Below are 27,367 nucleotides of genomic sequence, written 5' to 3' on the forward strand. Positions count from 1 at the left end.
GGGAGAGCTTTTAAAACATACCTGTGCCTGGGCCTTTCCTCAGACCAATCAAACCAGAATCTATTGCTTTGGAGCAATACATCAGCTTCCTAGGTGGTCCTCTTAATTGGGCCACAGTTGAAGATCACTGGCCTGGATAAGGAGCTCCAAATTCTGGCTTCCTGTGCAGCTGAAAGGTGGCCTGGCTCCCCACCTAAGTTACTTGCTCATCCAATGACTGAGTCCACTGGAGGCTTTGAGTACCTGGGAACATTTTTCTTCCCAGGCAGCTGCAGCAAGCACAGCCAGAGAGCAGGGCAGATGCCACTTTTGGTGATGAATGCAAGAAGCAAGGGGCAGGTGAGGTATTTGTTTTTCACTTAGATTTCGTCCCCAGTTAAAATTCAGAATTTTGAATAACATTTGAATGTTTTAGTCTATTCATCATTCTCCATGTGTCACTTCAGAATAATCTATAATAAATAATACATTTTTCTAAGCTTTGTTAAGATGGGTATGTGGTTAGAATTGATACATTCCAGTGTCGACTGTGGCTTTCACTGTGAGTTCTGAAAAAGTCATTTATGTTGTTGTGGAACTTCTGCTACTTCATATATTATCTCTTTGGAGATAATAAGGAAAATAGCATTTAGTGAGCATCTGTTGTATGCTTGTACCAGTACTATTTGTCTAGTACTATTGTCTAGTACTATTCTAGACACTGACATATACTATTGAAATCATTGACAGTGTAGGCTGACCGGTGTGGTGGCTCACACCTGTAATCCCAGCCCTTTGGGAGGATGAGGCAGGCAGATCTCAAGGTCAGGAATTCAAGACCAGCCTGACCAACATGGTGAAACCCCATCTCTACTAGAAGTGCAAAAATTAGTTGGGTGTGGTGGCATGCGCCTATAGTTCCAGCTACTCAGGAGGCTGAGGCAGGAGAATCACTTGAACCCGGGAGGCGGAGGTTGCAGTGAGCTGAGGTTGTGCCATTGCACTCCAGCCTGGGTGACAGAGCAAGACTCCATCTCAAAAAAACAAACAAACAAAAAACAAAAAACACAAAAAAAACCAGGATAGACTATGTCATCAGACTGCCTGGACTCATCCTGGCTCAGTCACTTACCAGCAAATAAACTCAAATCACTGATTGGTCGTGGGTTTTAAACAAGATAATGTCTATAAAGGGTATAGCACTGTGCTTGGAACAATGTAAATTCTCAGAAAAAAAGTGTTAATTTGCATCATTGTGATTTTTTTTTTTTTTTTTTGGTTCTCACAATACTGTGAGTAGGTATCATTATCCATTTTGGAGATGAACAAGTCTCAAAATGAACTAATTATCCATGGGCATAATCAATCTCAGGCGTATTGGAAGGAAGATGAAAAACTTACCTTTCAGAATTGTTGGAAAATAAATAATTTCAGAATGTGTTACCTAGCCTGGGAGATAGTTAACCTGCAAAGCTGTTTTGATATTGGAGAGAGAGTGATGAACAAGACAGACAGCCCTGTCCTTGCCAAGCAGACCCTAAAATCTCCATCTGACTTTGACACTATCATGCAGTGTGCACACAGGCCTTTTGATGGCACAGTCTTCACCACAGATGTATACTCTTTCCGAGTTAATAGAAAGTTCTACTCTCTTATCGTAAGCAGTCTTGAGGTTCGGGCCAATCACAAAATAATGAAAAATGGAGCATCACCAGACAAGATCTTTGCTCTCCAGGAGTGCCCTCTGGGAACATTTCCCTCGTTTCCCACAGCCAGGGCCCCTGGTGCCAGCAGGAGGAGAAATGGACGCCATCAGTGCTTTAAGATGGCAAATGCAAGCTTTATTCTACCATCATAACTCCCTGGATCGATGCTGACCTCCCAGCCACCCTCCAAAATGTCCTCCCATTGTGTATTCAGGTGTGGTGGCTGGTGAGTACCCAGACCACTAACTTACATAAAGGCCAGGAATGGATTCATTTAGATTAACTTATTTCCAAGCAATGAATGAATTAAGAAAAAAGCAACTGCAGGCAATACACAAATACATTGGACATTACTTCTCTGCTCATCACTTCTCCTCTGCTGGTTCTTGAATTCAATCACTCATGTAACATTTCATAAGCACATCCTCTATGCCAGGTTTTATATAGTCTCTGGGGATACAGAGTTCATCCTGAGATTTGTTAATCTTGAAACTGTCTCAAGAAGGCTTGCCTTGTGTATTTGAGAACAATCCAAAATACTGTTGAGATAAAAATATAACATTTATATTCTTTGGTGTCTCTAGTTACCTAAATTTGTGGATAACTTTTCATACAGCTTGTTAGGAAATGTCACTTCATTCCTGTACAATTGGGACTATGGTTATAACATCATCACCTCTATGCCAAAGCCTGGCTGGGAATACCAGCATTCTTACAATGGAAACTTGTCTTCAGGCCAGGCTGCCAGGAGCTGTTCTTTGCTTCTCCTGAACCATAATTAATTTATAGTCTATCATTTCAAGGAGAATGACTCTGTAGAATTTGGACTAAGTGCAATCTCCCAAGATTGAAGATGTACCAACATCGTTTTATGATTTACTATTTCTCCATTTTCTTCTTTAACATGTTAAATTGCGTATAATTACTGTAAGGGAAGAAATAGACTTAGAAACAGACTAAGAGTCAGTGCATAAAAAGAGAATCTATGCATAGTCCTATGGGTGATGCAAAAATATCCTGTCTACTTGATACAGCTATAAATTTTCTTTAGGAAAAGGACATTACAGATTTTTTTTAAGCCGAAATCATTAACAGTTGGTATCTATCAGACACAGATGAAATAAGCTAATCCTTATATGTAAATCTGTAAATCTACAGGGAAACATGAAAACTGGGTAAATTTGAGTGTAATATGGTTGGGAACTTTTTAAATCTTTGGGTTTTTGTTAAATTATCCCTTATATATTCCCTCAGTTTTAATTTTTCTGTATTTTAAAAACTTCTTAGTCAAAAAGTTCATGAATCATTTTATATTCCTCTTTGAGTTTTTATTAATGATATTTAATACTCTAAATATCATGAAGTTCATACATACCTCAGGAGGAAGAATTTGAAAGGACTGTTGCAATATATTTTTCATTCTTTTTTACAACATATTATCTTGTTTTCACTAAGAGAGTTTATTTGCCTTGCCATGGAATTAAAATTTATTTCCTCGCAGATTCTGACAGCTCTATAAGCACACACTGTTTTTTATGTACAGATAGAACCAGAGTTACTCAAAATTATTACTGTTTGGGAGAGAACAATTCACTGAACCATCAAAAAATATATCCCTGCACAAAGATAAAGATTTGACATTAGCTTTTCACAGACAAAAGAAAGCATAAAGGAGGTCACATTGACTTTCAAACTTCTTGACATTAGCATTTTTCCAGACTTCTTTTCATAGTAACTTACTGTGGAAAACCAAAAGATAAATAAAAAAGAAATGAAAATGTATATTTGAACACATACTATATTCCAGACACTATGCAAATAATTCATGGAAAAAAAAAAGAATTTTCAATCTTAATAATAGTTCTTATTTTAGAAGAAGATATTGAAAATATTTAAATTTGTTTTAAAAATCAGAAATCGCCATTTAGTCCTAGTGTCACGTGGAAGGTGTCTAATTTTATTCTAACACTGTGTTATTTTATCTACATTAACTACTGGATACATTTACTACAAGAGTTCTTCAAAAAGCAAAATTACTAAGGCGTAACAATGCAAATTGTTTTAAAGGCCCTGGCAATTTTATTGTAAGAAATAATTTTAAACGTTTAAATGTCAGCAGGAGAAAATATGAGGAATTTTGACCAAGACGTTTAGGACAAAATATTAAGAAAATGTAAACACTGCCTCTTTTTCATCTTCAAAATGTAGGAAGGGCTGTGACTTTGAAAACTCTTGTTCATGAAAGAATTTTCTAGTAACAAGAATATTTTTTAAATTTGCTTCTGATTATAAAAGTAACAATATTTATTTCAATAATGTGGGCCAAAAAACTAAAACACGCAGGGAAGAAAAAATTTATCTAAAGACTTTTTGGCTTTATTTTATTTTAAATTTCCCTATCAGGCTCAAGGTGCTAACTTAATCAGTTTGGGAGTGTCATGCCTACATCAGGAAATTTAAGGAAATTAAGCCATTAATTTAAGTTACTACATATCATGAATTATAAGATCCAAGTATGGAGAGTAGGTCATTGTTTCTAGGGGTAGATTTAGTGCACTGAAATTTCATTCCTGTTTTGCCCACACAGCCTCTAGAGAGCAACGTCAATCCTTGCAGTCTGCTTTATAACACAAAACTGCCTCCTCTAAACTTCACATCCCCACCGTTCATCCTATTTCCAATGTCATTCCCTTGTCTTTAAACTGTACCAATCAGATTAATGGAGAAACAGAACAAAATGGTTCCAGACAGATATGCCCTGAAACAAATCTTAAAACAAAATGGAGCTAACAGTATTTCTTGGCACTGAAATACATAAACCTTAAATCTAAGAAAGAAAGAAAATATCAAATATCTGTACATCTCTATAAGCATCATGAGGAACTTTAATCAATCCCAGATGTTTAACCCTCAAAACCTCAAAACCTCAAAACCTCAAGCTATGCACAGGCATTAGAAGGTCAGCCTCCAACTCCCCACAGGTTTTTCTGGGAGGCTCAGCCAGCCATCCCCATCCCAGCCTTTCCTAATGAAAGACTGGGCTCCCCTCTGCCTCTGCCCTCCCAGCTGCGGACAGCCTGCCCTAGGATCCCTTCAACAACAATCACATCTCATTGTTGCCCAGCTGTCTGCCCTGATCCAGAGTTCTTAAAAGTGTTTGAGGGCTAAAAGTCGAGGATGGCTCTGTGCATGAGGTTGGAGACACTGCTCCTCAGATGACAAAAAAACCTGAGATAAATCCTGATCTCAGGTTGGACTGAGAGAATCTGAGAGCAGGGAGGTGGCCCATGAGAGTGAAGGCAAACATGGGGTTCTTCATCTAGACAGCCAGTTTGGGGGCAGAGATAGGTGCAAAGCTTTTTAAAAAAAATTCATTTTTAGTTCCGGGATACATGTGCAGGATGTGCAGGTTTGTTACATATGTAAACGTGAGCCATGGTGGTTTGCTGCATCTATCAACTCATCACTTAGGTATTAAGCACCACATGCATTAGCTATTTATCCTGATACTCTCCCTCTCACCACCGCCCCCTCACCAGGCCCCGGTGTGTGTTGTTCCGCTAAACAATGGGAACACGAAGTTTATCATAAGGAACGAAGGTTAGTGAGGAAGGCATTCAGCAGAGGGAAGAACATGGTAAAGCAGGATGTTGTTACAAGCATTTAGAGCAAACACTGGGCCATACCATTTGGCTGGAGGAGAGCGTAGGGGCTGGGGGGAGGTAAAGGAGCATCATCACCAGGAATCAGCATGGGGCTGTGGAGTGTCCACTAAGCAGCTGTGGCAAGCCACTTCTTACCACTCACTGTCACTTTCTTATCATTTCCTCAGGTGAGGAAAATAGATGGAATCATTCAGATCCTGTAGTTGTGATAGGGATTAGAGCTGATGTATGTAAAGCACCTGGCACCGAAGGAGCTAGAAAAGCACAGTGGATCTACATGGTGGAGGCTGAGGATGTCTTTCTCATTTGGCCATAGTTTCCTATTTTATTAGGTGCTGACATAGAAATTTTAAATAGTGGAAAGGGTTCTAAGTAATATTTAGTCCTTAAACACACACACACACAATTCTTTACTTGTAAATGGAGCTGCTGCTTGCACTTCACCTGCCTGAGGAGGCCCATCTTTATTTCTCCTGGCCTTTACCACTTCCTTACCTACTTTTATTGCTATTTCAAGCTCTTTTGTAAAGGGCAGGTGTGAAAGCATCCCACCCCTCAACCCCCTTGAGGACCTGAGTGGCATTACTGGTTCTTGCAAGAAAAGGTAATGAAAGTAAAAAACAAAAGGCTAAGTTGCTATCACATTTGTCAACTCTGGCCAGATGCTCATTAGCAACAGGCTAGAAGCCAAAAATGAAAGACCAGGCTGCAGCTTTGATCCAAAAATAAGGGCCAGGCTCTGTGGAAAATACTGACAGATGCGAGCCACGGCAAGGAAGAATGCTTTGCCTGCGTCATTTGAAAAAGAACACGTCTAAGCACCCAGACACGGGTCTTCATGTAGTTTATCTTAGTGGCCACAGTAGGGTTGCTCAGAGCATTGTTTTGCCTCCAAATCACATGGGATGCTTGATAAACATACAGATGCCCCAGTTGCAGCTCATATCTGCAGAATAAGAATCTGTGTGGGGGTCCTGGGGGATTCTAATGCACCCTGAAGAGTAAGACCTATTGATCTGAGATTGGGAATTAATGCTCGAGCTATGATGGAGGCTGGTAAGCACTTAGGAAGTTTCACTGCATTCTCCTAAAACTCCTGTGAACTAGTTACGATTATTACCATTACCATCCCATCTGGCTAGTGAGTGGTGGAGTCAGAACTCCAGCCCAGGCCTCCTGATGTCCCCATACTTACTTAGCCTTTCATTCTAGGCCTCACCAGCAGGAGGGTATCTTCATTCCATGCTCTTCAATTGGTAGAGAGTACCAAGGGCAAGAAGCCAATTCTTCACCTCCATTACCTGTCTTTACATCCCAGCGCCATCATGGGCCTTCCCCTCAGGCCAGATTTCTAAGAATTTGGTTCTGTTTGTTTTGTTTTGATTCTGCATGAAGTAAAGAAGGTTAAGGTAACTATGTAACTTACCTCTCTTATTGAAATAACAGCGCCCTCTCTACACCATCCCGTGATTGCCAGGGTGCTGCATTTAAATCCCAGCTTTTAATCCACCACTTACTAGTTATTTAAACTTTGGGCATGTCATTTAACCTCTGGAAAATAGAGATGGCAGCAACTGAGTAAAAGAAGAAGAAAGGCAAATCAGGGTGTAAAGAAAAGTATGGGCTGGATGCTGTGGCTCACGCCTGTAATACCACCACTTTGGGAGGCTGAGGTGGGCAGATCACAAGGTCAGTAGTTCAAGACCAACATGGCCAACGTGGTGAAACTTTATCTCTAATAAAAATACAAAAATTGGCTGGGCATGGTGGCACATGCCTGTAATCCCAGCTACTCAGGAGGCTAAAGCAGGAGAATTGCTTGAACCTGGGAGGCAGAGGTTGCGGTGAGCCGAGTTCGTGCCACTCTACTCAGGCCTGGGTGACAGAGCAAGACTCTGTCTCTGAAACAAAAACAAAGCACAAAGAAAGGATGAGATGCTACCAGTATGAGAAGAATCTAAACTGTGGTTCTCAACCCTGACTGCAATTAGAGTTATCTGAGGATCTTTTAAAAATACTGATGCCAGGATTCCATTCCCAGAAATTCCTATTTAACTGGGGTCTGATGAGGAATCAGGTCAGCAATACATTTATATCCCCCCAGGATATTCAGATGCGCAGTTGTGGTTAAAAACCTCTTGTTCAAGATAGTGAGGAAAACAACCAACATTCCACAAATGCTGTCTGGTTAGAGACACTTTCTTAGTAAGGGTAAGAATGCTTACTGATTGAACCAACAGTTATTACTCACCTACTCTGTGCCAGGCTCCAGTGCAATGGCTAAAATTTAAAATTTAAATTACACTTAAACTTAGTCCCTGATCTGAGGACAGTTGCAGTCTAATGAGGAAGTCACAGTCAAAAATAAACTATGTGGCTACAATATAGTGTGGTCAATATGGTAATAGCAGTTCAAAGTGGTAGGAGAAGAATAAATAGAATGACTTCTTCTCCTTTCAAAGAAAAACCATAGAATCATGAAATAATAAAGATGAAGGAAGCTCAAGGTTCCTAATTTTGTGCATAAGGAAACAAGAAATCAAGAGGTTGGAGGTTTCTCAGAGTCACAGAGTTAATGCAAGAGAACCTAAAAAATTCTAATGATGTAGCAGGACATACTTTAACTCACCAGGCGAAGTGCTAAGAAGCTATGGCTTAGCAGCACTGGACTCTGAAGGTGGAGTTCTGGGTCCTGAAAAATAAGTAGAATTTGGACATAAAGGCATGGGGAAGGTTTAGATTTTCAGTGGAAGGCTCAGCCCATAGCTCAGAGGAGAACGTGCTCACCAGGGTAATGACCTGGAGCCTAAGGTAGTGGCCAACAGCTTAGGGCTCCCTCCTCCACATCAACTCTAGTTTTGGGCTTACACCTATTTCTTGCTGGATATGCAATTTAGAGGGATGCTTCCACCTCCAGTTCCACTCCTCTTTGGGGGTTATACTATACAACTGAGACATTGAACATGTTAATTTTGCCTGGTGTATTGCTTAATTTCAGTGTGACCTAGGGTTTGAATCTCTTATCTTAAATTCTTCAGTGATGTAACAGATTAACACCTCAAAACAGATGAAATGTCTCTCAATTATGACAACATTTGGTCAGCCTTGACTATATTAAGCAGCAGTTCACATGTGCTCTGTTTACCAAACTTAAAATTATTAAATCTATATTGAAATGTGTTGAATTGGCTCTCCATTCTCCCCATACTCTGACCTTGGGTTCTCCTAGAGGTTTCACCTTCTCTCACGCCCTACACATCCTTGTACACCAGTAAATACTATTGCCTCCCCTTCAAAATTTATCCAAAATTCAACCACTCCTCGCCATCCTCACTACCACCACCTTGGACCAAATCACTGTCATGTCTCACCCGGATTATGGGAACAGCCTCCTAACTGGTCCCCCATGTTTCAGCCTCGCCTCTCCAGTCTATCCTTGGCACAATAGCAAAGTGTTCCTTTTAAAAGAAAGTCAGATTGCGTTACTTCTGTATTCAAAATTCTTCACGATGAGAGAAATAATTACCAGTTTTGCTCACTGTTGCATCCTGACAAACTAAGTACAATGCCTGGCACATGGTAGACTCAATAAATACTTGTTGAATGAAAAAGTGAGGAAATGTTAACTGTGGCATAATAAATATTAATATTATAATTGCATTTATATATTCTTTTCTTGATAGCTATAATAGTATATTCAAACCATAGGCAGACCAACCTGTAATATAGAACTTTATAACCTTAAGATGATTTAGACCCAAATTAAGGGACATTCTACAAAATACTTGATGAGTACTTTTAAAAGTGTCTACATCAGGAAAGACAGGGAAAGACTGAGGAACTGTCGCGTATTGGAGTAGATTAAGAAAACATACAATTAAATGCAATGTTGGATGCTGCTTAAGATCCTGGAAGAGAAAAAAAGACAATGAAATTCCAGAAAGGCCTATCGTATTATTAGTACTGTACCCATGTTAATTCCCTGGTTTTGATTATTGCACTATGGTGATGTAAGATATTAAAATGATCTCATCTAAATGTCTAAATATCCTTTATACTCCAAGCAAGGCAGTCATTTAAATGATAAACATGTTTTTTGAATGAATACGCAAGAAGTAATTACCCTGATAATCACCAAAAGATAATGATGTAACCAAGATAGATGTGTGTGGGCGGGCAGTTTTCTTCTTTTTACCTTTCATCCATCATTTTTCTATGCTATGCTAGATTTACTCCAAGGAGCTTAACACAGGTTTTCAAAGCAAATATTCCTTGGTGCATAAAAGGGTTTAATCAGAAGACACAAAATAGTTCAAAGAGTTATCTTTATACTCTCCCTTCTTTTAAAAGGTTAGAAATAACTATTGTCAGTTTAGTAAAATCATCTTGTAAATAACATCCTGCTAATCTGAGATTACACAGTGAAATAATTGTATGCCACCCTAGGTCTCAGGAAAGCATGTTCTCATTAGAGACAAAAATGGTTAAGAAAACTGTCACAGAGGGTTTTTGAGAATCATATTAACTAACAAGTCACCTCAGTTCTTCTGGAGTGGAGCACAGTAGAAAATAAAATCATAGAAACAGAGTTCTTCTGTCTAGAAGGCTGTTGCCCCATTCCTCTCCAGCAGGAGGGGTTGTGTCCTGTCTGTGAGAGGCAACTCCTCCTCAGGGGCAGTCGGTGGACCCCACCTACACTGGGCCACCTACCCATCCCCTTGCTGGAGGCATTTCAGCCAAGGAGAAAGACTTTCCCTTGGCCTTTTTCCACAGAGGGGCATAGCTGGGTGGGTACCCAGGGATGGGGAGAAACATTTCAATCATCTATAGACTAGAAGAACTAAAGATTATTGATGAGCATTATTCATTTTTCTATAAGTCATAATAAGGACATTTGCTTGGTAGGAAATTATCCCAAAATTTTAAAGATTAATAGCAGTCAACAAGGCAATGTAATTCAATTTAACCAACACTTACTGACCATGTAACTAAGAACTCACTTCTTTTCTAGGGCTGTGGAGATGCAAAGACGAATGAAATAAAAGTGTAGCCCTCAGACAGCTTACTCTCTAGTAAAAGATATAAACTCTATAAACAAGTAGCTAGAAAACAAATGAGTAGCAAGTGTCGAAAGGGCCAGGTAGGTAGTCATCATGAACAAAATAAGCTGAATGTAAAAATGACAAACTCCAAGAAATGGAAGCAAACACTTTATTCTTATTAAATTATGGTATAGGTATGTAATAATGTAAATATATATAATATTTGTATGCCATTTCATATTAAATTTTAAAAACTAATTGAAAAAGGAAAACAATTATTGCTATATTTTTATTTCATAATTCATTACTGCTTTGACTTGGAATCAGAAGCCTCACATCTCTTTTTCTGTACCAAAACATGTTTCAGGCCCTGTATTTTTCACTGTGATGTACACAATGCAGCCTTCAACACTTAAGCCAGGAGCGTGGTTGGTTTTTTTCAGATTAATTTTGGAGTCGAGCTGCTCCTAAACATAGGCTCTTCCTAACGTGGATGGAATTACTACTGTAAATGGTTCTTATATCTAGAATCACCTCTTCCAAAATGTGTGTACAATCCTGGCTTTCAGCATTGTTCTACTTAGACTTCAAATAGACTTCAGTACCATTTTTGCATTACAGTTTGATAATGTCTAATCATAGCCCAACATAGGTGCTATCAAAAAATAAGAAAGGTAAGCTAAATAATGTTATTTTATTTTCATAAAGTTTGAAGTCTGAGAACATTTTTAGAATTTGGTTTTCAATGGCATAGTTTTAGAGAATAAATTTTACGTTATCATCTTCATTCCTGAAAACTGATCACAACGTAGGAAAGTAGATGAAATTATTCCTTTACAAATGAATTTCCCAAAATGTTAACTTTATCTGGACTGAGAGAAGCTCACAAATGAAACATTTGTGCAATGCTTGTGACTGTACCTATAGAAAAATAGTCAAAAAATATAGATAAGTTGTAGAGTCAGCAAAAAGCTCAGGACTTTGGGCTAATCTTCACTGCTAAGCAGAGCTAGGGCCATCCCCTGTGATGACATTAACAGTTAAAAAAATCTCTTCTGCACCACAGTGCAAGTAAGCCAGCAAATTCATTAAGCAAATGTTGACCTGATTTTGCTCAAAGACATAGAAGAATAGCCAATTAGTGGTATTAATTACTGAATCCGTGACTTCTCCCATTTTAGCTTTGTGCCCAAAGCAATTTCTGATGAATGAGGAAATTAATGGACTTAGGGATAGTGTACCTACAAAATAGTGCCACCTATGGGCTGTTACTTGACAGGCCTGACGTTAACTCCACACATCCTGAGAGCTCCATCTATAGTAACACTTGGTGACTTTGACCAATGCATTCTACATCCAAATGGTCTGAGACCTTTTTCATAACACAGAGTCAGCCATTTCCTGATGTTTTGCCTTTCATGGGCTCCTGTTTCTGAAGTTCCTTGACCCCTTCAAAATTCTCACCACACCACAAATAAATATAGTTAACAGTGTGCTATTCTCTATATCTGTGTTCTCATTTGCTGCAAGAGAAAATGCCACCCATAAATTAACTTGTCCTGAAAGTTCTCAATCTTATTTTTAACATACCAAGCTACAAAGTTGCTCGTTAGACTAACATTTACAAATGCCTGTTGAGGCTCTGGACACATAATTTCTGCAGCATTCAAAACAGACTGTTTTATAAACTGTGTTGTCTGCAAAAAGGTTTTGATACCCAGGCAATTTTTTCACTTAATAAAGAACTATTTCACAGCAGCTCACTTGTTTTACTCTCATTCAAAAACAAATGCTGCCATTTCTTCAGTCTATTAAATTTTCCAACACCCATCTTTTCTGTGTAGCAGTCAAGTCTGATTTTTTTTTTAATGGTACCTTAAGATGTAATTTTTCTTTGCAAACATTCTTTGTTTGGATACTCTTCCCATCCACCCTCCCCCCAAAAAAAGTTATGCTCCTATTTTTTTCTTATAATAATTGTTTTTTTAGGAGATGCACAAGTTCATTTTCCTCTTCTTTTTACAGTAAGAAAAATATCAGTAAACGCATGGTGGTGAAAAGCTACTACTCTTTGATTTCAGTGCTGGGAATACAACAGGAAGATGTGGAGGCTTTAATTAACTGAGAGGGCACAGTCCTCTGATTTAGGGGCTGTCCACCTGGTGAGGACATCAGCCCTTTGCTGTCAAAGGCAGCTGGAAATCAAAACATTTCAAGAAAAATCTTCTAATTGTTTAAATGTTGGCAACTTATTCAAAATTTATTAAAATACCAGGTGGATCAACACCATTCTATTCAAGCAAAACAAGGCACCCTGTGGGCTGCCCATCTGCAACCTCTGGATATGTAGACTATAAAAGTAAAACAATTTATACCCTACTTTTATTTTAGTCCCTGAGAAGTAAGAGAAAAGGCACAATTATATCAACGTATTTCTATGGAGTATGAAATCCAAGTGCGATAATTAATTTGGAAATGGTCTTAATAAGGCAGTGTGGTGTGGTGAAAAGGATACCCTTCTTGAAGCCAGTCCATTTGGGGAATCCTGGGTATTTCACTTATTGAGTTGTTTAATTTTCGATTCCTCATCTGGAAATAAGCATAAAGTGATCTGGGAAGCTTCTTAGTATACTGTCTGGCATTTGGAAAGTGTTCCATAAATGGTAGCTAGGACTGTTATTACAAAATGCAAACTATGCGTTTTCGACCACATTTCTTTGTATGCCTCCCAAATATCACTTGTGCCCAGGCCCTACTGCTCTCACTCCTGCCATCCCTCCCTGTGCTCCCACATTTCATCTCATGGCCTGATCGTGTAGGCCCCTGCTCATCAGCACTCTCTGGAGTTTCCCACCTCCTTTCCTGGCCCGTGCTCTTTCCTCTGCCTAGAATGTCTGTCCCATTCTTCTTCGTTCAGTTAACCCCTGTGAGACTCGACCTAGCTGTTACCTCTTCTAGGAAGTCTTCCTAGAATGCCACCACCCTCCAATCTAAATAGAGCACTCCCTTTTAACTGCCTTATGTTCACCTCAGTCATAGCATTTGTCAAGTGGTCTTATAAACCGTGAGCTCCTGCAAGACAGGAACTGGGCCAATCATCTCACTGTCCCTTACACGTGAGTGCAATGCTTTTATGTGGCATATAATTAGGAATCAAAAGAATTCATTCCCTCCTTTAGGAAGGGAAAGGAAGGGAATAAATCCTCCGTTTAGGAAGATCTATCCATAAAGGATGAATAAATGAGGTGACTGGAGACCAGCATAGCAAGTGCCCACTCCACTTCAGCTTCCCTTCTGCTTTACGAAGTTTCAAACGTCTTTGGCTGCTGAGTGTGCATCTCTCCCCTTGCCTTCCCAAACCTTAATCCTGCTGCTGTCTCCACTCTCACCCAAACCAATGAAGATTTCCATTCTGGAATGGCAGGTCACAACAGAGAAGGCACATAAGTGTCACCTCCTGAGTCTTGTAAGTGGGCACTGGAAAGACCTCTAAGAGGGTTTCATTTGAAAAGTAATAATGAATCAAAAATACAGCCACTATTTGGAGGCAAAGAAGGGGAGAACCATAACCATAACCCAAGGTCTTACCTTCACTTTCAGAATATGTGGCTTCTTAGCTCAGTGGGAGCAAGAATGGATCTTGTACACTAGCATCCATGGCCCTATAGCAGAAGAGAAAGCATCTTCTAGGATAGGGCTGCCAATAGTATGTACGGTGGCTTTCAGTAAAGAAACGGCACCCCTTTCTCCAGAGGGATACAGACCCCTTCTGGAATACTTAGTTAGAAGAAGACAGACTAGACCACAGCCCACATGTGCCCCTCATCCAGGTACCTTTGTGAACTACCCATACAACCTATTGAGGTAGTCCCAAGGTAAGAATTTCCCTTATTATGCACAATATTAGAAAAATGATGATGAATAATATGCAAATATTTATTCTTTTCTAGGAACATGGGTGACATTTGGAGGTCAAATTTCAGATGAGGTAAGTTACCTTTGGCCTCTATTATGCTGATGAAAGAAAATGCAGAGAGAGCTGTATAGCGGGAGTCCTCTTCCTGGGACCCTGACATTCTACAGGGATAAGGTTTAATTCACAGGAAATGGTTAAATTGACTCAGAGATTATTGTGATTTTATTTTGCATGTTGTATTTTTTACATTGAGACTATTAATAGCCCTTGAAACTGTACATTATATATGCAGGTTGAACAGTCAGAGAATGAAACAATTTGGAATAAACATTAGTCACTTTATGAAAAGATTGTATTGCTATGATGTTGTTTGCTTTATCTGTTTGTTTATTTTTAGCTGCAACTAGGATGACTAATTGCTCTCAGTTTGCACAGAAGTTTCTTAATTATAGTATCGGAAGCCCACGTTGCAGAAACCCTCTCAGTCCTGGAAAAACTGAACAGTTGGTCACCTGACTTGGGCGACTTAATCTAACCTCTCTGAGCCTCAGTCCATCCTATATAAAATGAGCTGCTAATGCTAACCTTGATGGTCTGTTGAAAGGATTAACACATCATACTCGTCAGATGTTTATATAGTCGTCTGACTAGTAGGTAGCAGACACTCAATAAATGGCAGCTATGGTGATTATATTTACAATAAAATTCCTTTAGATCATCATTTGCACAGTCAAAACAGTACTTACCAAAATGATATTTTTATCGTTTCCTTTAAGGAATACCTTCATGGCATAAGTGAGGTATGCAGGCATTGAGCACCAAGAACTCCCCTGAGGGCAATGCCCTGAGTCCCTCTGATGCTTCATTGTCTACCTGCAAGAAGAGTCAGGGATAGTGTCTCTGAGTGGGTGCACCGAGTGGGATCCAGTCCCACTCTACCATTGACTGACCTGGTTTACTAACATTTACGTGTACTAACGGTGGCCACATCAATAAAACGCTCGTACCGTCTACTCAGCAGGATGGTGGTTAAGATTAATGAGATGATGCCTGTAAAGTGCTTAGTGGGGTACCTGGCCCAGAATAAGCCCTTTACAAAGGTAGTTCTTACTATCATTCCTAACGAGACACTTGGGAAACAGAGGCTTTTCTCCACAGCTCCCAAAATCACCAGTGTTATTTAGCAGATCTGAGAGAGAAGTCTTAACTGTATATTCTTGTCCGTCCTAATGCCTGTTCCCTGTATTGGGCACATGTCACCTTATAGGGCTTGCCTCATGGGGGCTCCCCAGGGATGCAGACTTTAAGCTAGAGAGTAGCATGCAGGACAGTTATTAGGAAGTGTTCTCAGGATCAGCATAGGGCAGGGAAGAAAGCAGCACTGGGCACACAGAGAACTTGGGTCATAATGCAGCCTCAACAATGACCTCAGCCGACTCCATGGGGATCTCCAAAACTGAGGTGGTTCTGCAGAGTTGTCTCAGTTTGGGACAACATAAAGGACTGGGTCTTTATGTCCTTTTACTGACCAGTCATCGGACCAGAGGCTGATCGGGAAGCAGGTCTGACCTTGGGCTAGGTGACTTTCTCTAGCCAAGTGCAATTTCCAGAGAGGGCTGACAGAGGAAGGCCGTTTGATGGCAGCATTCCCAGCAGCTCAGGGAATAAGTCCCTCAGTTCCAAAGGAGAACCTGAGGGCACATCCCAGAGTTTGCTACAGGACTCTCTCTGACTGGCACCAGGAAGGGGTGTATGGAGGAGGCACAAAGGCAAAGCCACAGAAAGCAGAGCACGGACTATGGACTTGAAGTCTCATACAAAATAGGTGGCAAGCAGGGAGGGAGGCCTACAGTTAATAATCCACTGTATCCAGCACATGTATAACCTACTACTGACGGTGCTTGGAAGGGAAAAAGACAAAAATACCTTCCCTTTCTGAGCAGAGGGGCCAAGTAAAGTGCATTATTTCCCCCTAGTCTTCACTCTCCTCTTCACAGTGTCTGCTGTCTGCTGCAATGAGCCAAGCTTGCCCGGGTCGTAGTCTGAAGGGCTGACCTCTGAGATGAATAATTTCAAAATTTCAAGTCTAAAAACTACAATAAAGCTGTCATGAATGGCTGCTGAAGCGCTCACCTCAGATGCAGACCAGGAAAATAGCTGTTGTACTTCCAGAGAGCATCTGTGGCCTTCCCTGGGTCCCTGAAGAGAGAATGCCAGCAAAGGCAAGAAGGGAGACACAGCCAGATTCAGTCTCACCCATCATAGAAGTCTTTGAGCTCAGTGCTTTCCGTGTAGCAAAAATGCGGACCAATAGCAATGAGTACACCTACCTTGATTTTCCTGCTTTCTCTCTGGCTTCAAACAATCTCAACATAAAGTACATGCAAATATGGAATACTAGGGCTGGCCACACCACAGTGTGCTAATTGTTGATAATTACATCACTGTCAACATTGTCTCAGGAGGTGGGGATGTCCCCATCACTGGGAGAGTTCATTTATTGAATTACCATTTGGCAGGGATATTATCAAAAGGATACAAACACCAAATTCTGTAAGGTGCCTCTCAAAGATGATTTGGCTTCATCAAAAAATAAAGATAGATGTTACTGATATGAATAATTATTTATTTAAAATGATGAGAGCATATTAGCATCTTATAGCACTTAATTTTCAGCGTTTTATTTACATTTTTTTATCTGTAAGGTAGTTAAGGTGCCTTTAACTGTAGGTAACAAAAGCCTAACTCAAATCAGGTTAACCCATAAAAGAAAAATTATTTTGACTTTCACACTAGAAGTGTAGATGAAGAGCAAGCTTCAGGGCTGCCTCAGTCAGTGACTCCCAATCTGCTTCCCAGCGAGTCTCTGGCCCTGTGGGTCTTTGTGTATCAACTGCTTAAGAAAGGCGGCTGCCGGAAACCTAGGCCTCAATTAGAACAGTAACTCCAGGGAAAGGGTGTTGCTCCTAGAAACTCAGTAGGAACAAAGAATAATGTTCCCAGAAGTCTCCAGCAAACTTCTCCTCATATCTCATAGGCCAGGGTGGGTCACATGACCCTTCCTGAGCAACTCACTCGTAGGCCCCCCAGGCCCCCGCTAGAGGGAGGTGAGGTCAGCTTCGCCCGAGGCCTCTGGGCTTCATGCAGGAGGAGGAGATCCATGAACAAAATCAACCCCATTTTGCAAACGAGGAAGCTGAATCTACAGAGAGGTCAGATGATTTGCCCACGTTTATTTTTCTAGTAAGTAGGACCCTCAAGGCCAGAAACCACTCTTCAGACTTAGTTGGTGATGTTTTTCATTATTTCACATTCAGGCCTTCAAGTCCAATGATTGGGAAACATCTCTGTCATCGTTTAGTTTAAATCTCCATCCAGAATTCTCCATCTTATCTTAAAAAACTCTCTAGATAAGATTTGTGTACATATCCAATAATATACCAATATGTCATATGACATACACAGGCTAATATAAAATAGAAGCACAATAATTTTTAAAACATAGGACAGTCATAATAGAGAAAACTTGTCTTAACTTTTAATCTCCAGTTAGGATATAATTTAAAAATTATAGGAATATAAGATAAATGTTTTAATGGTAGTAAATTGAAAGCAGTAATAGCATACTATTATGCTAAAGAATCTGGATGGACTCCATTTTGCTAGCTTAACATTTTTTCTTGGTAGGCTAATTTTTAAAGCAACAGAAAAATAGTTCATTTTGGAAATGCGGATGAAGCAACTTTAGCCTGCCATCAAAACATAATGGAAAAATCAATTAAAATTATTTGTGAGGTGTGTAATTTTTCAAATGACCAGTAAGTCAACCGGCAAAATGAAAACATGGCCCCTCTCCACTGCTGTTTATGGCTATCCCTCTCTGGCTATTCCTTAAGCTGTGTATAGCTATTCTGTACTCTTCTGTCATACTCACCACTTGCGTTCAGCAGCACAAAGCAAGGAACAAGGAGCTTTGAGGCCTGTTTGCAGGCAGAACAGTGAGGAGCTGGGTTCCTGGTGAGTCAGAGGCACGCTGCCCCCTCTCTGTGTTGATTCAATGGCTGCTCTACGATGGTGCCTGAGATTTTGCTGAACTGTGGGTGGCAGGAGTTTTACAACAGTCACAGCTCTGTCTCAGCCTCAAGGAAAAAGTCACAAGCTTTCAGGTCAGGAGTCACCCAGCTGCCAAAACTTATTGGCTTGGAGAAAGGAGTTGAGGAATGGAGTCACACAGTGATACAAATGGCCCTCTTTGTCAGAAAGATTAAGATACCATAAAGAATGTTGTCAAACCAGCTCTTCCCAGCAGAGTGAGAAACACAAATCTATCCACTTTGGGTAGGCTAAATCCCAGCCTTCAAGTAACCCCTTAGTGCCCTATGTCTGAAGGAAAGAATACTTCTGTCGTATGGATACTGGCTGAGACTTCTTTCTTTCCCTCTCTTCACTAAAACCAAGAAAAATAAGGAGTGGTTAGTGAGAGGTCAGTGTTCCTAAAGACCAGTAGAGGACTCAAAGTTGCTTCCAGGTTTGGAAAGCATTTGGCTTTTCTGAGTGACCTTTCTCTCCCCTTGCAGGTTGCTGAACGGCTGATGACCATCGCTTATGAAAGTGGTGTTAACCTCTTTGATACTGCCGAAGTCTATGCTGCTGGAAAGTAAGTCAGTACTTGTTTGTGTCACTCATGGCATCTGTAGCACCGAAAGAATCAGCCCAGACCATTTCCAGCATGTTGGTGAAAAGGTTCTGTCCTTTCTCCACGTGTTGGTGGCTCTGCTGTGTTCTGCCCTCTTCCACCGTTACTAGAATTGGGGATATTGACTGTCTCTGGCACTCTCTGCTCACCCAAACCTTCCTGCTTCTGGTCCCTGTATGAAGAATGGGCTGAAGGGGGTATATGACCAGGAAGCAATTGCCATGTCTATATGAGGGGCAGCAGAGTCTGATGCCAGAGTAGTGGCAGCGGAGATTGAGAAGTATTAGTCGAATACATGAGGGACCAAATGAATGAACAGATTCCAAAATCGTTGCTCAAAAGTTAGTCTTTTTATTTCATAACCATATCTCATAGTTTTTCAGCCCCTGAGGAACTGGGACATCCTCCTTGCAGGGAAACAGGAGCTCTCACTGTTTACTTGCCTGTCCCTACACTAGCATTACAGAAAGATCAGACGTCAAAGTCAGGATCCCCCAAGATGCCAAAGAATCTATTATCTTTTGTAAGAGGGGATCTCAGAGCCCATTCTGAGGACAGGAAGGGCTGCAGAGAGTCCTCGCTTCTTTTGTGAAAGGAGTCACATCCAACTGCAACCTTCCTTTGAACCCAAGGCAAATTTGGAGCCCTAAGACAGGGCTTGTTAAACCAGAACACATAGGAAATGTGCCAGGCCAGGCCTCAAGGTTCAGGCCATCCAGGTCCCAGCCCAACCAGCACATTTCAGAATAGATCTGGGGCTCCCTGGCCTCCTACTGGGAACATGGATGTCCAGCTCTCAGAACCAAGGAAACTAAATAGCTGCCCAGCTGTTTGAACAGCTCTGCAATTTTCTAACTGAACTGTGAGGTATAATCACCTGCAGGCCTAATTCGTCTCCTTCCAGGTGAGAATTACAATCAAATTGCTGGACTTGCTGAATCAGGATGATCAGTGGATGGTCCCAGTGCATTTTCCTTGCATGAGTTTGCTCCTTTTCAAGAAGAGGGCAATGTTTAAGGACCATCAAGGAGGTTCAGAGCTCACATTCTTGATGCTTTCTGTTGAATCCAAGAGAGAAAGTAAAGGTTATAGGGTCTTGCTCCTTTCTGCCTTCTACCCCTTTCCATTGTTTTCTTCTTGTGGAATCCTGCTTAGTACCAAATGGCACTAAGGTAGAAAAAGGGAGAAGTAAGTAGCAAGTCTGTTAGAGTCCTGTTTGTATTACTCCTGTGAGGATAATCGCTCTGATTAATTATTGATTGTCAGTCTATAATTGAGATAGGTTTCCACTGTGAAATGCAAGGTTGCAAAAGGTAAAAGAGAGATAGGGAAAAACAAAAGCAACACCAATATAAGACTCAATGCTTGTCTCTTCGGGGCATACTCCACAGCTAACCCGCATCATGGCTTATTGCAAGCTATACACTCTAACAAGGACAGAACTCTCAGTTAAGACCAATAATGACTAGCCATGACTCCCATCCATAGCATCCTAATGGACAAGGTGCTAATTCCACTGATCTCCCATTCACTAAGCCTCTGAGACCCCAGCTGCTTCTGACAATGTTGGTCTTACTGCGAGGGACATAGAACATTTGTCTCCTCAATCTTGGGTCCCAGCCTGGGTAGGTGGAAGAGGAGAGGATGGTGGATGCCTTCAGTATGCCTCTGCAACCCAGCCTTAGGGGCAGGAAGGACACTTCATTATGTCTTCCTCTGTTTTGCTCCTATGACAAAGTTTGTCACTGGAACCTATGATGTTCTGTACACGAGTGTTCTCTATGTGGGACATCTAAACCCACACATCGGTTCTCAGTTTATACCTGGGAGCAAATATTTTTTATCTAAACAATGTGAGGTGTCATTGTTCTCCATGGTCGCAGTTGAATTGCTTCATAGCAATTAGAAGGAAAACTTTGACTCCCTTTGGACACCACCAAGCAGGACATTTATATATGGGATCATTGGTTCAAAAACACCAAACTGCAAAATGACTGCTGCTGCTTAGTATCAGGACTGCAGGCGGTCTCCTGCCAGCGTGTCAGGATTTGGCAGGTGCTTCTGGAATGCTCTGGAGCAGGATTCTGCAGGCACAAGCAGAAACAGCGGAAACTGTGCTACCAGCCGAGAGCGGCTTCTATTTTCGGGATATGTAGGCACTGAGAGTTCAAACAAGGAATGGTTCTTGTGTTCTGGATTGACTCTTGCTTTTCCAGGACACTGCATCCTAAGACATTATCTGTTTCCCCCTCCAGGGCTGAAGTGATTCTGGGGAGCATCATCAAGAAGAAAGGCTGGAGGTATTGCATTCACCATAATTATTTGTTTTTAAAAAGGTATTATTTTGCACCAGAGAAGGAAAAATAAAATTATATGACACCTGACCAAAAGACTGTCAAAAAAAATCAGCTGTTGTTAAAGCAATGATTTATAGTGGCTTGATAATAAATGCCGGCAAGTTCACTTCTGGAGCTTCAAAAATTATTGACTAGTCATTGATCACAATGAATTACCAAAGAGTTGAGCAGAGAAGGGGGTGATGTTCATGAAATATTTGTGCATAAAAAAGTGACAGGTTCATGGCTTCCGACTGCCATTTGTGCTAATCTCTTGCAGGAAGTAACTTGACAAGAAGCTGATTATCCCCCCCACACACGCATTTATGTTTGCTCTTTATTTTATTAACTCTGGACGCAAAGAAATGATGAAACAAGAAGACTTTGGGATAAATACCCCAAAGCTTTCTTATCTGAACACATTTAGTCAGCATCTCTCCTGTGTGCCCAGGAACCCTGTTATCTGGCTATTCAGAACAGTGCTTCATCTGCTATCCTTGAGAAACATAAGGGGCTGTGCTTACACGTCCCTTTCCATCACCTTCTGTAGCCAAAGATAGTGGTAATAAGGGAAGCTATAACATCTATGGGCAGTGGGGAGGTAATACTTCCCCATTTCACTATAGATTTCAGCCACTACTTCCCCAGCACGAGTACAGAATTAAGCAAAGCCCAGCAAAGGTTACTGGACAAGTTTGGGGTCCTCCTCTGCCCTGGCATAATATCTGCTGATTACCAAATAAATGACAGTGTAATCGTATTAGTGAAGACAACTGTGGAAAGAGCTGTGTACTCGTGCTTCAACACTTAGCATGTATTTTCTAAAATTTAGTCTAGGGAAAATGGACATTCTCAAAGAGTTCAAGAGTAGTTTTATTATGCTTTTGCACACATGATTTAAACTCTATCTAGGAAGCGAAACTAAGAAGGTGAAACAGACCCATTTATTTTTAGGGCTGCTTACTCCCCACTCTGAGATAAACTTTTGGTAGGAATAGACGGCCCTGTGGAAACGGAAAACCAAATATTTATAGAGATATGAACAAATAAACTTTGATGACCTACTTTCTCCTTCTCCCTTCTCCTTCTCCCCCATCCCAGGGAACTGTAAGGATGTTAATAGAAAACTATATTCCACCTTATATATGGAAAAACATTCATGTTCCCACTCAGTCCTTCACCTTGCCTGAGTTACTTTCCCACTCAGAGTATTGGTTTACCCATCACTGCCTAAGTAGAGACTGTATCTATTCCCTACGGTTGCTGCAACAAAGGACCAGAAACTCGGTAACTTAAAATAACAGAAATTTATTCTTGCATGTTTCTGGAGGCCAGAAATCCAAAATCAAGGTTTGACTTCAAGGTTGGCAGGGCCATGCTCCCTCTGGCATTTACCCTCTGGGTAAAGTTCTTCCTTGCTTCCTCTTAGCTTCCGGTGGTTGCCAGCCATCCTGGGCATTCCTTGACCTGCAGCTGCAGCACTTCAACTCTCCTCTCATGTGTCTAAGTGTTTTCTGATAAAGACACCAGTCATATTGGATTAAGGGCCTACTCTACCTATTAACCAATTATATCTGCAGTGATCCTATTTCCAAATAAGCTCACATTCTGAGGTTCTGCGGGTTAGGACTTTAACATATCTTTTTGGGGTATGCAATTCAATTATAACAGAAACCTTGGAGAAAATTCCACTAATAGTACAGTAAGTCTGCAACAAGGTGTAGGCTGCTGGAGTACATCTAAGGAAGGAGGCAAAGCATCAGTACAGTAGCTCTTTTCTTTCTTAACACCCAGAGAACATTAAATTATCACTCTCTATAGCTGCAGAACCTATTTTATATATCTTTTGTAGAAAATAGATTACCATGCATTTTCCACAAACTGCTTTTCATTCTTGCAAATAAAAACTCAAGCTATTATTATACTCCAGAATGTTTATATCAGTTCACAGTTGCCCCCATGAGACTGGTGAAAAAATAAACCATATCATCATAGCTTTGAGCCTATAAAAGCTGTTTCGACTAGCACACTTGACTTCTGGTCCTGGCACTACCACTTGCTAGCTGCGTTATCCAGGACAAGTTATTTACACTTCTCTGGTTCTCAATTTACCCACCTGTAAAATGGACAGCCTAACAGTTCATGGAGTGTCATGCTGACAGAGTGAGATAAGGTGTGCAAAAGCATTTTGAAGGCTGTGCTATATCACTGTAAAATACATTATCATTCTCTACCCACTCACAAGAGTTGCTCTAATGGCCTCTGTGGGAGTCAGTGACAATTTGCCAGGCTGCTGTCTACTCTTGCTCTTTGAACATATATGTTAGTGTGCATATCCATATAGGCCAAATATTTTACAGGAAGCCTAACTTTGAAAAACTAAGTCTGTGGCAGTGTTTGTATAGAATGTGCAGCCTTGAATAATCAAAAGGACTGCATTCATTTTTTATAATATTCCATCCAGCTTTTTGTTGAAGGTTGAAAGTGCTAAAGGAGACCGGGCTCCCCTGTGGCAGATTGCTATTATAATAGGTATCATGAGGTTGATGTATTAACCTGGAAAGTACATCAGCCCTTTCAGGTTGTGTTATCTCCAGGTACATGTATTTATCGACCTTCCATTATAGTGATTCAAATTACTTTTGGGGGATTAACTTCAGTGGGATGGGGCTGCTAACATTTTCAACAAATTTTTCTTGTTGCAGCCAAGTTGTCAGACTTGTCACCGTCATTCCCCATTGGTTATCATTAATCATACTAGGCTTTTATACCCGAGAGCCCTGAGGCATTGACTCTACAGATGATGGAATTATAAATGCCTTATTTCAAGCACTCCTGAAGATTGGCCTTAACCTTTGACTCTCAGATGATTTTTTTTCTAGACCAGTGCAATCAAATTACATACCAAAGGAAACTAAATTGCACTGAGATCTGTTTCCCAATTTTATTGTATACCTGTAGTTCTCAAGACATATTTCTTATTCCATGATGATTATGCTGGGATTGCATTTCCTGCCCTTGGTTGTGGCTTTCAGAAGGTAGTAAGTTTGCTGATGAGATTTGCACATTTCATTCCCTTAGCAGTAAAATGGTAGAAACTTGAGCTAAGGACTTTAGGACTGTTTTCCTAAAATGACATTTCCATTTAATAAGACACTCAAAGACATTTTTTCCTGTTTGTTCTAAATATTTACTATTATAATTCACTTCATCATTTAGATGTCTATGTAGTCAGTTCCTGCCTGTGAATGTGATATTAGAAGGGATAATAAGCCGGAGCCACAAGGGTCCATGTTCCTTGGCAGAGTGGAGTCCTCCTGGGAAGAGTTCACATGCAATCAGCGTTAGGCCAGATGCTGAATACGTGTTCATTGGTGTTTGTTCATTTGATCTACTAAAGCAATTCATCCCCTCAGTCCTTTCACTTCCATCCCCACGTGCCATTTCTGACCCTCCATGCTGGCCCACCACTCACCTTCACTTTGCTGTGTCGACATGGGCTTGCTGTCAGTTCCCAATCTGACTTGTTATCACTGCCCTCCACCTCCTCCAGGCAAAGATCATTTCCATTCAGCCTCTTCCTCTAGGATCCGACTTTGAGTCCCCCCTCACTAGCTTCCCTTTGTCTTTATTTCAGTGAGATGGATTAACAAATTTACCTCTTTACCAATTTTTAAAATGTGAGGTATAATAACAAATTATTTCTGGTGCTATTATAATAATATGACTTGGTACAATAGCCTGCATTTATTTACTACTTCTCTGTGTTTGTCTGTTTGATATACAGGAGGTCCAGTCTGGTCATAACAACCAAACTCTACTGGGGTGGAAAGTAAGTTATTTTTCCTACTAAACAGAAAACAACTAGTAGTTCATGCTTTTTTGCTATTAAGCAGTTATTTTACATATAACGTACCAAGATTAATTGGCTTAGAGAGGGAGTTTTTTGTTTTTTGCTTTTTTTTCTCACACTAAGGAAATAGCAATTAGCCTAAGATTTAATTTTTGCAAGGTACTCCCAAAGAAATTTAGTGCAAAGCATGTGGTCACTTGTTACTAAGTGATTAATGTAGATTTTTCTAATACCAATCTCATACTTAGAATCATTTCCAAAATAGAGTTCAAATTTGAGGAAAGAAAAATAGGCACAAAGCATCACAGAAGAAAAGCCACTCAAATCTGCCAAAACTCAGAGACTTGTACAGAACGCAAAGATAAAAATATCTTGTCTGGCTCCGTGTCTAAGTCTCTGATCATTTCTGCAGAGGGCTCTGAAAGTGCTGATCAAAAGGACCATCTCATTGGAGAATAACATGGAGCTACCTGTATCACTCGCTGTCAGGCCAAATGAAAGAGAAATGCTCTCTGTTGTGGGATGCAGAGAAGATTTCACAGGATGAACTGGCTTCTTATGGGCCTGCTGATATTTGAACTGGTACTTACATTATTCAGCAGGACTTGGAAGGCTGGCCTTTTTGACAAACATGTAAGAAAACAGCAAGCTATTCCATATACCAGAGCAATCATTGGTACTGTGCTTTTCCATCTTTGAGACAGAAATCGCAAAAAAAAAAAAAAAAAAAAAAAAAAATGCTGGAGTTTTAACAAAAAGCAAAAACAAACAAAACCTTATTTACCTTCCTATAACTGATAGGGAATTTTTTTTAGTTGGAGGCAGAGGCCAATTCTTCTTTAGGAACCTTCTAATCAAAATGTCTATGTATATACACACTTGCAAACACATACTCTATTTTATTGTTGGTTTTGAGCCTATTTATAATGATATGAAGACAGAAAGGTGGAATTTACATTTTTATTCCTGTAGTAATCTGTACAAAAATAAAGCAACATCATGCCTATGAGAAATGTGGATTTTCATTGTCCATGCTTTGATTCACAGTGCCATTGCTCAGTGCTTTCGAAATGCTACAAAACCTTTCAGGAAATGAGACAGTCTGCAAGAACCGTTATATAGTAGAATATGTAGTAGAATACTACCTACGGTATTACTAATGTACTTATTAAAAATACCAAATAAGAATACATTCACAAAAGTGAATGGTAAATATTATATTTAAAAAGAAGCTGCCAAAGGTATTGATGTTGAAGAAACATGTTATGGATACTTTAAAATTCAAGTACCATATTTCATTCTAATTGGCCAGCACTTGAGAATTGGGAAGGCAAAAGTCCTTATGATTAAGGGTCTGTCTTCTGGGGGTACTAATTTAAGGAACATTTGCTTCATCACATTTTAATTTAGTTTTAAAATTTATTTTAGAAGTCAAAAGGCACTTCCGAATTTGCTTCCTTTATCAGAAAAGCTAACAAAAAAGTTCAGCAGCCTGGCAACCTTACAATAAACTCACAAACGTATGTCAAGCCTTTTTATTTTCTCTAGATTGGTTAAGAACAAGGTGAAAAGGTTGTACAGTGTCTTGAATTAAATATGGACAGAGTGTACGTGGCTGAGTTGCTGTTAACTGGAGCCTGGTGTTGAGCATATTAGTGGCATGGAGACAGTCGTGGATAATTCATCTACTGAGATCTCCAAAGAAAAGGGGTTCAGTGTGTTGCCCACCAGACTTCTCTCCTTAGCCTCCAGTGGTGTAGAATTTGATAAGAACAGGGTACAAAATTAGCAATTCAGACCAGAGATTTAGAGAAGAAAAGAAAGCACACTCTCATTCAAAGTTATTTGCTTCTTTTTCTTGGCAGAGCTGAAACAGAAAGAGGGCTGTCAAGAAAGCATATTATTGAAGGTGGGTACTTCTGCTTCAATTTTATTTTTGGTTGTGGGCCCCTCATTCAAGAAAGGTATCAACCAAACAAATTCAGAACACACTGGAAGAGGAAAAAGTTCTATTGAAAAGTGCCACAATCAACCAAGTTTCTTCTTGGGGTTAAATATAGGGAATGCAGAGATGTAGAGGGGAGAATGGGAACTCAAAAGGAAAAGGGAAAATTGCATAGGACTCTTCTCATTTTCAGCTATTACTAATATTAATAAAACATTCTCATAAGACT

At 40.3% G+C, this 27,367-nt stretch overlaps 1 protein-coding gene and 1 long non-coding RNA gene across 3 annotated transcripts in view; one reads left to right on the forward strand and one right to left on the reverse strand.

Moving 5' to 3' along the window:
• Window positions 1-27,367, forward strand: part of KCNAB1 (potassium voltage-gated channel subfamily A member regulatory beta subunit 1) — a 414,684-nt gene that overhangs the window by 315,305 nt on the left and 72,012 nt on the right. For both annotated transcript variants that reach the window (XM_003256336.4, XM_003256334.4), the window contains exons 3-7: window positions 14,343-14,380; window positions 18,886-18,965; window positions 21,260-21,304; window positions 25,128-25,172; window positions 27,059-27,102. In XM_003256336.4, the coding sequence (XP_003256384.1) occupies window positions 14,343-14,380; window positions 18,886-18,965; window positions 21,260-21,304; window positions 25,128-25,172; window positions 27,059-27,102 (252 nt within the window). The remainder of the gene's footprint in view (window positions 1-14,342; window positions 14,381-18,885; window positions 18,966-21,259; window positions 21,305-25,127; window positions 25,173-27,058; window positions 27,103-27,367) is intronic.
• On the reverse strand, window positions 3,155-8,963 carry LOC105740525. Its single transcript, XR_001116570.2, has 3 exons — window positions 8,722-8,963; window positions 7,980-8,042; window positions 3,155-3,424 (listed from the first exon to the last, which is right to left on the reverse strand). It is a non-coding gene; the product is annotated as an uncharacterized LOC105740525 (long non-coding RNA).

This window comes from Nomascus leucogenys, chromosome 11, assembly GCF_006542625.1.
Source record: "Nomascus leucogenys isolate Asia chromosome 11, Asia_NLE_v1, whole genome shotgun sequence".
NCBI lineage: Eukaryota > Metazoa > Chordata > Mammalia > Primates > Hylobatidae > Nomascus > Nomascus leucogenys.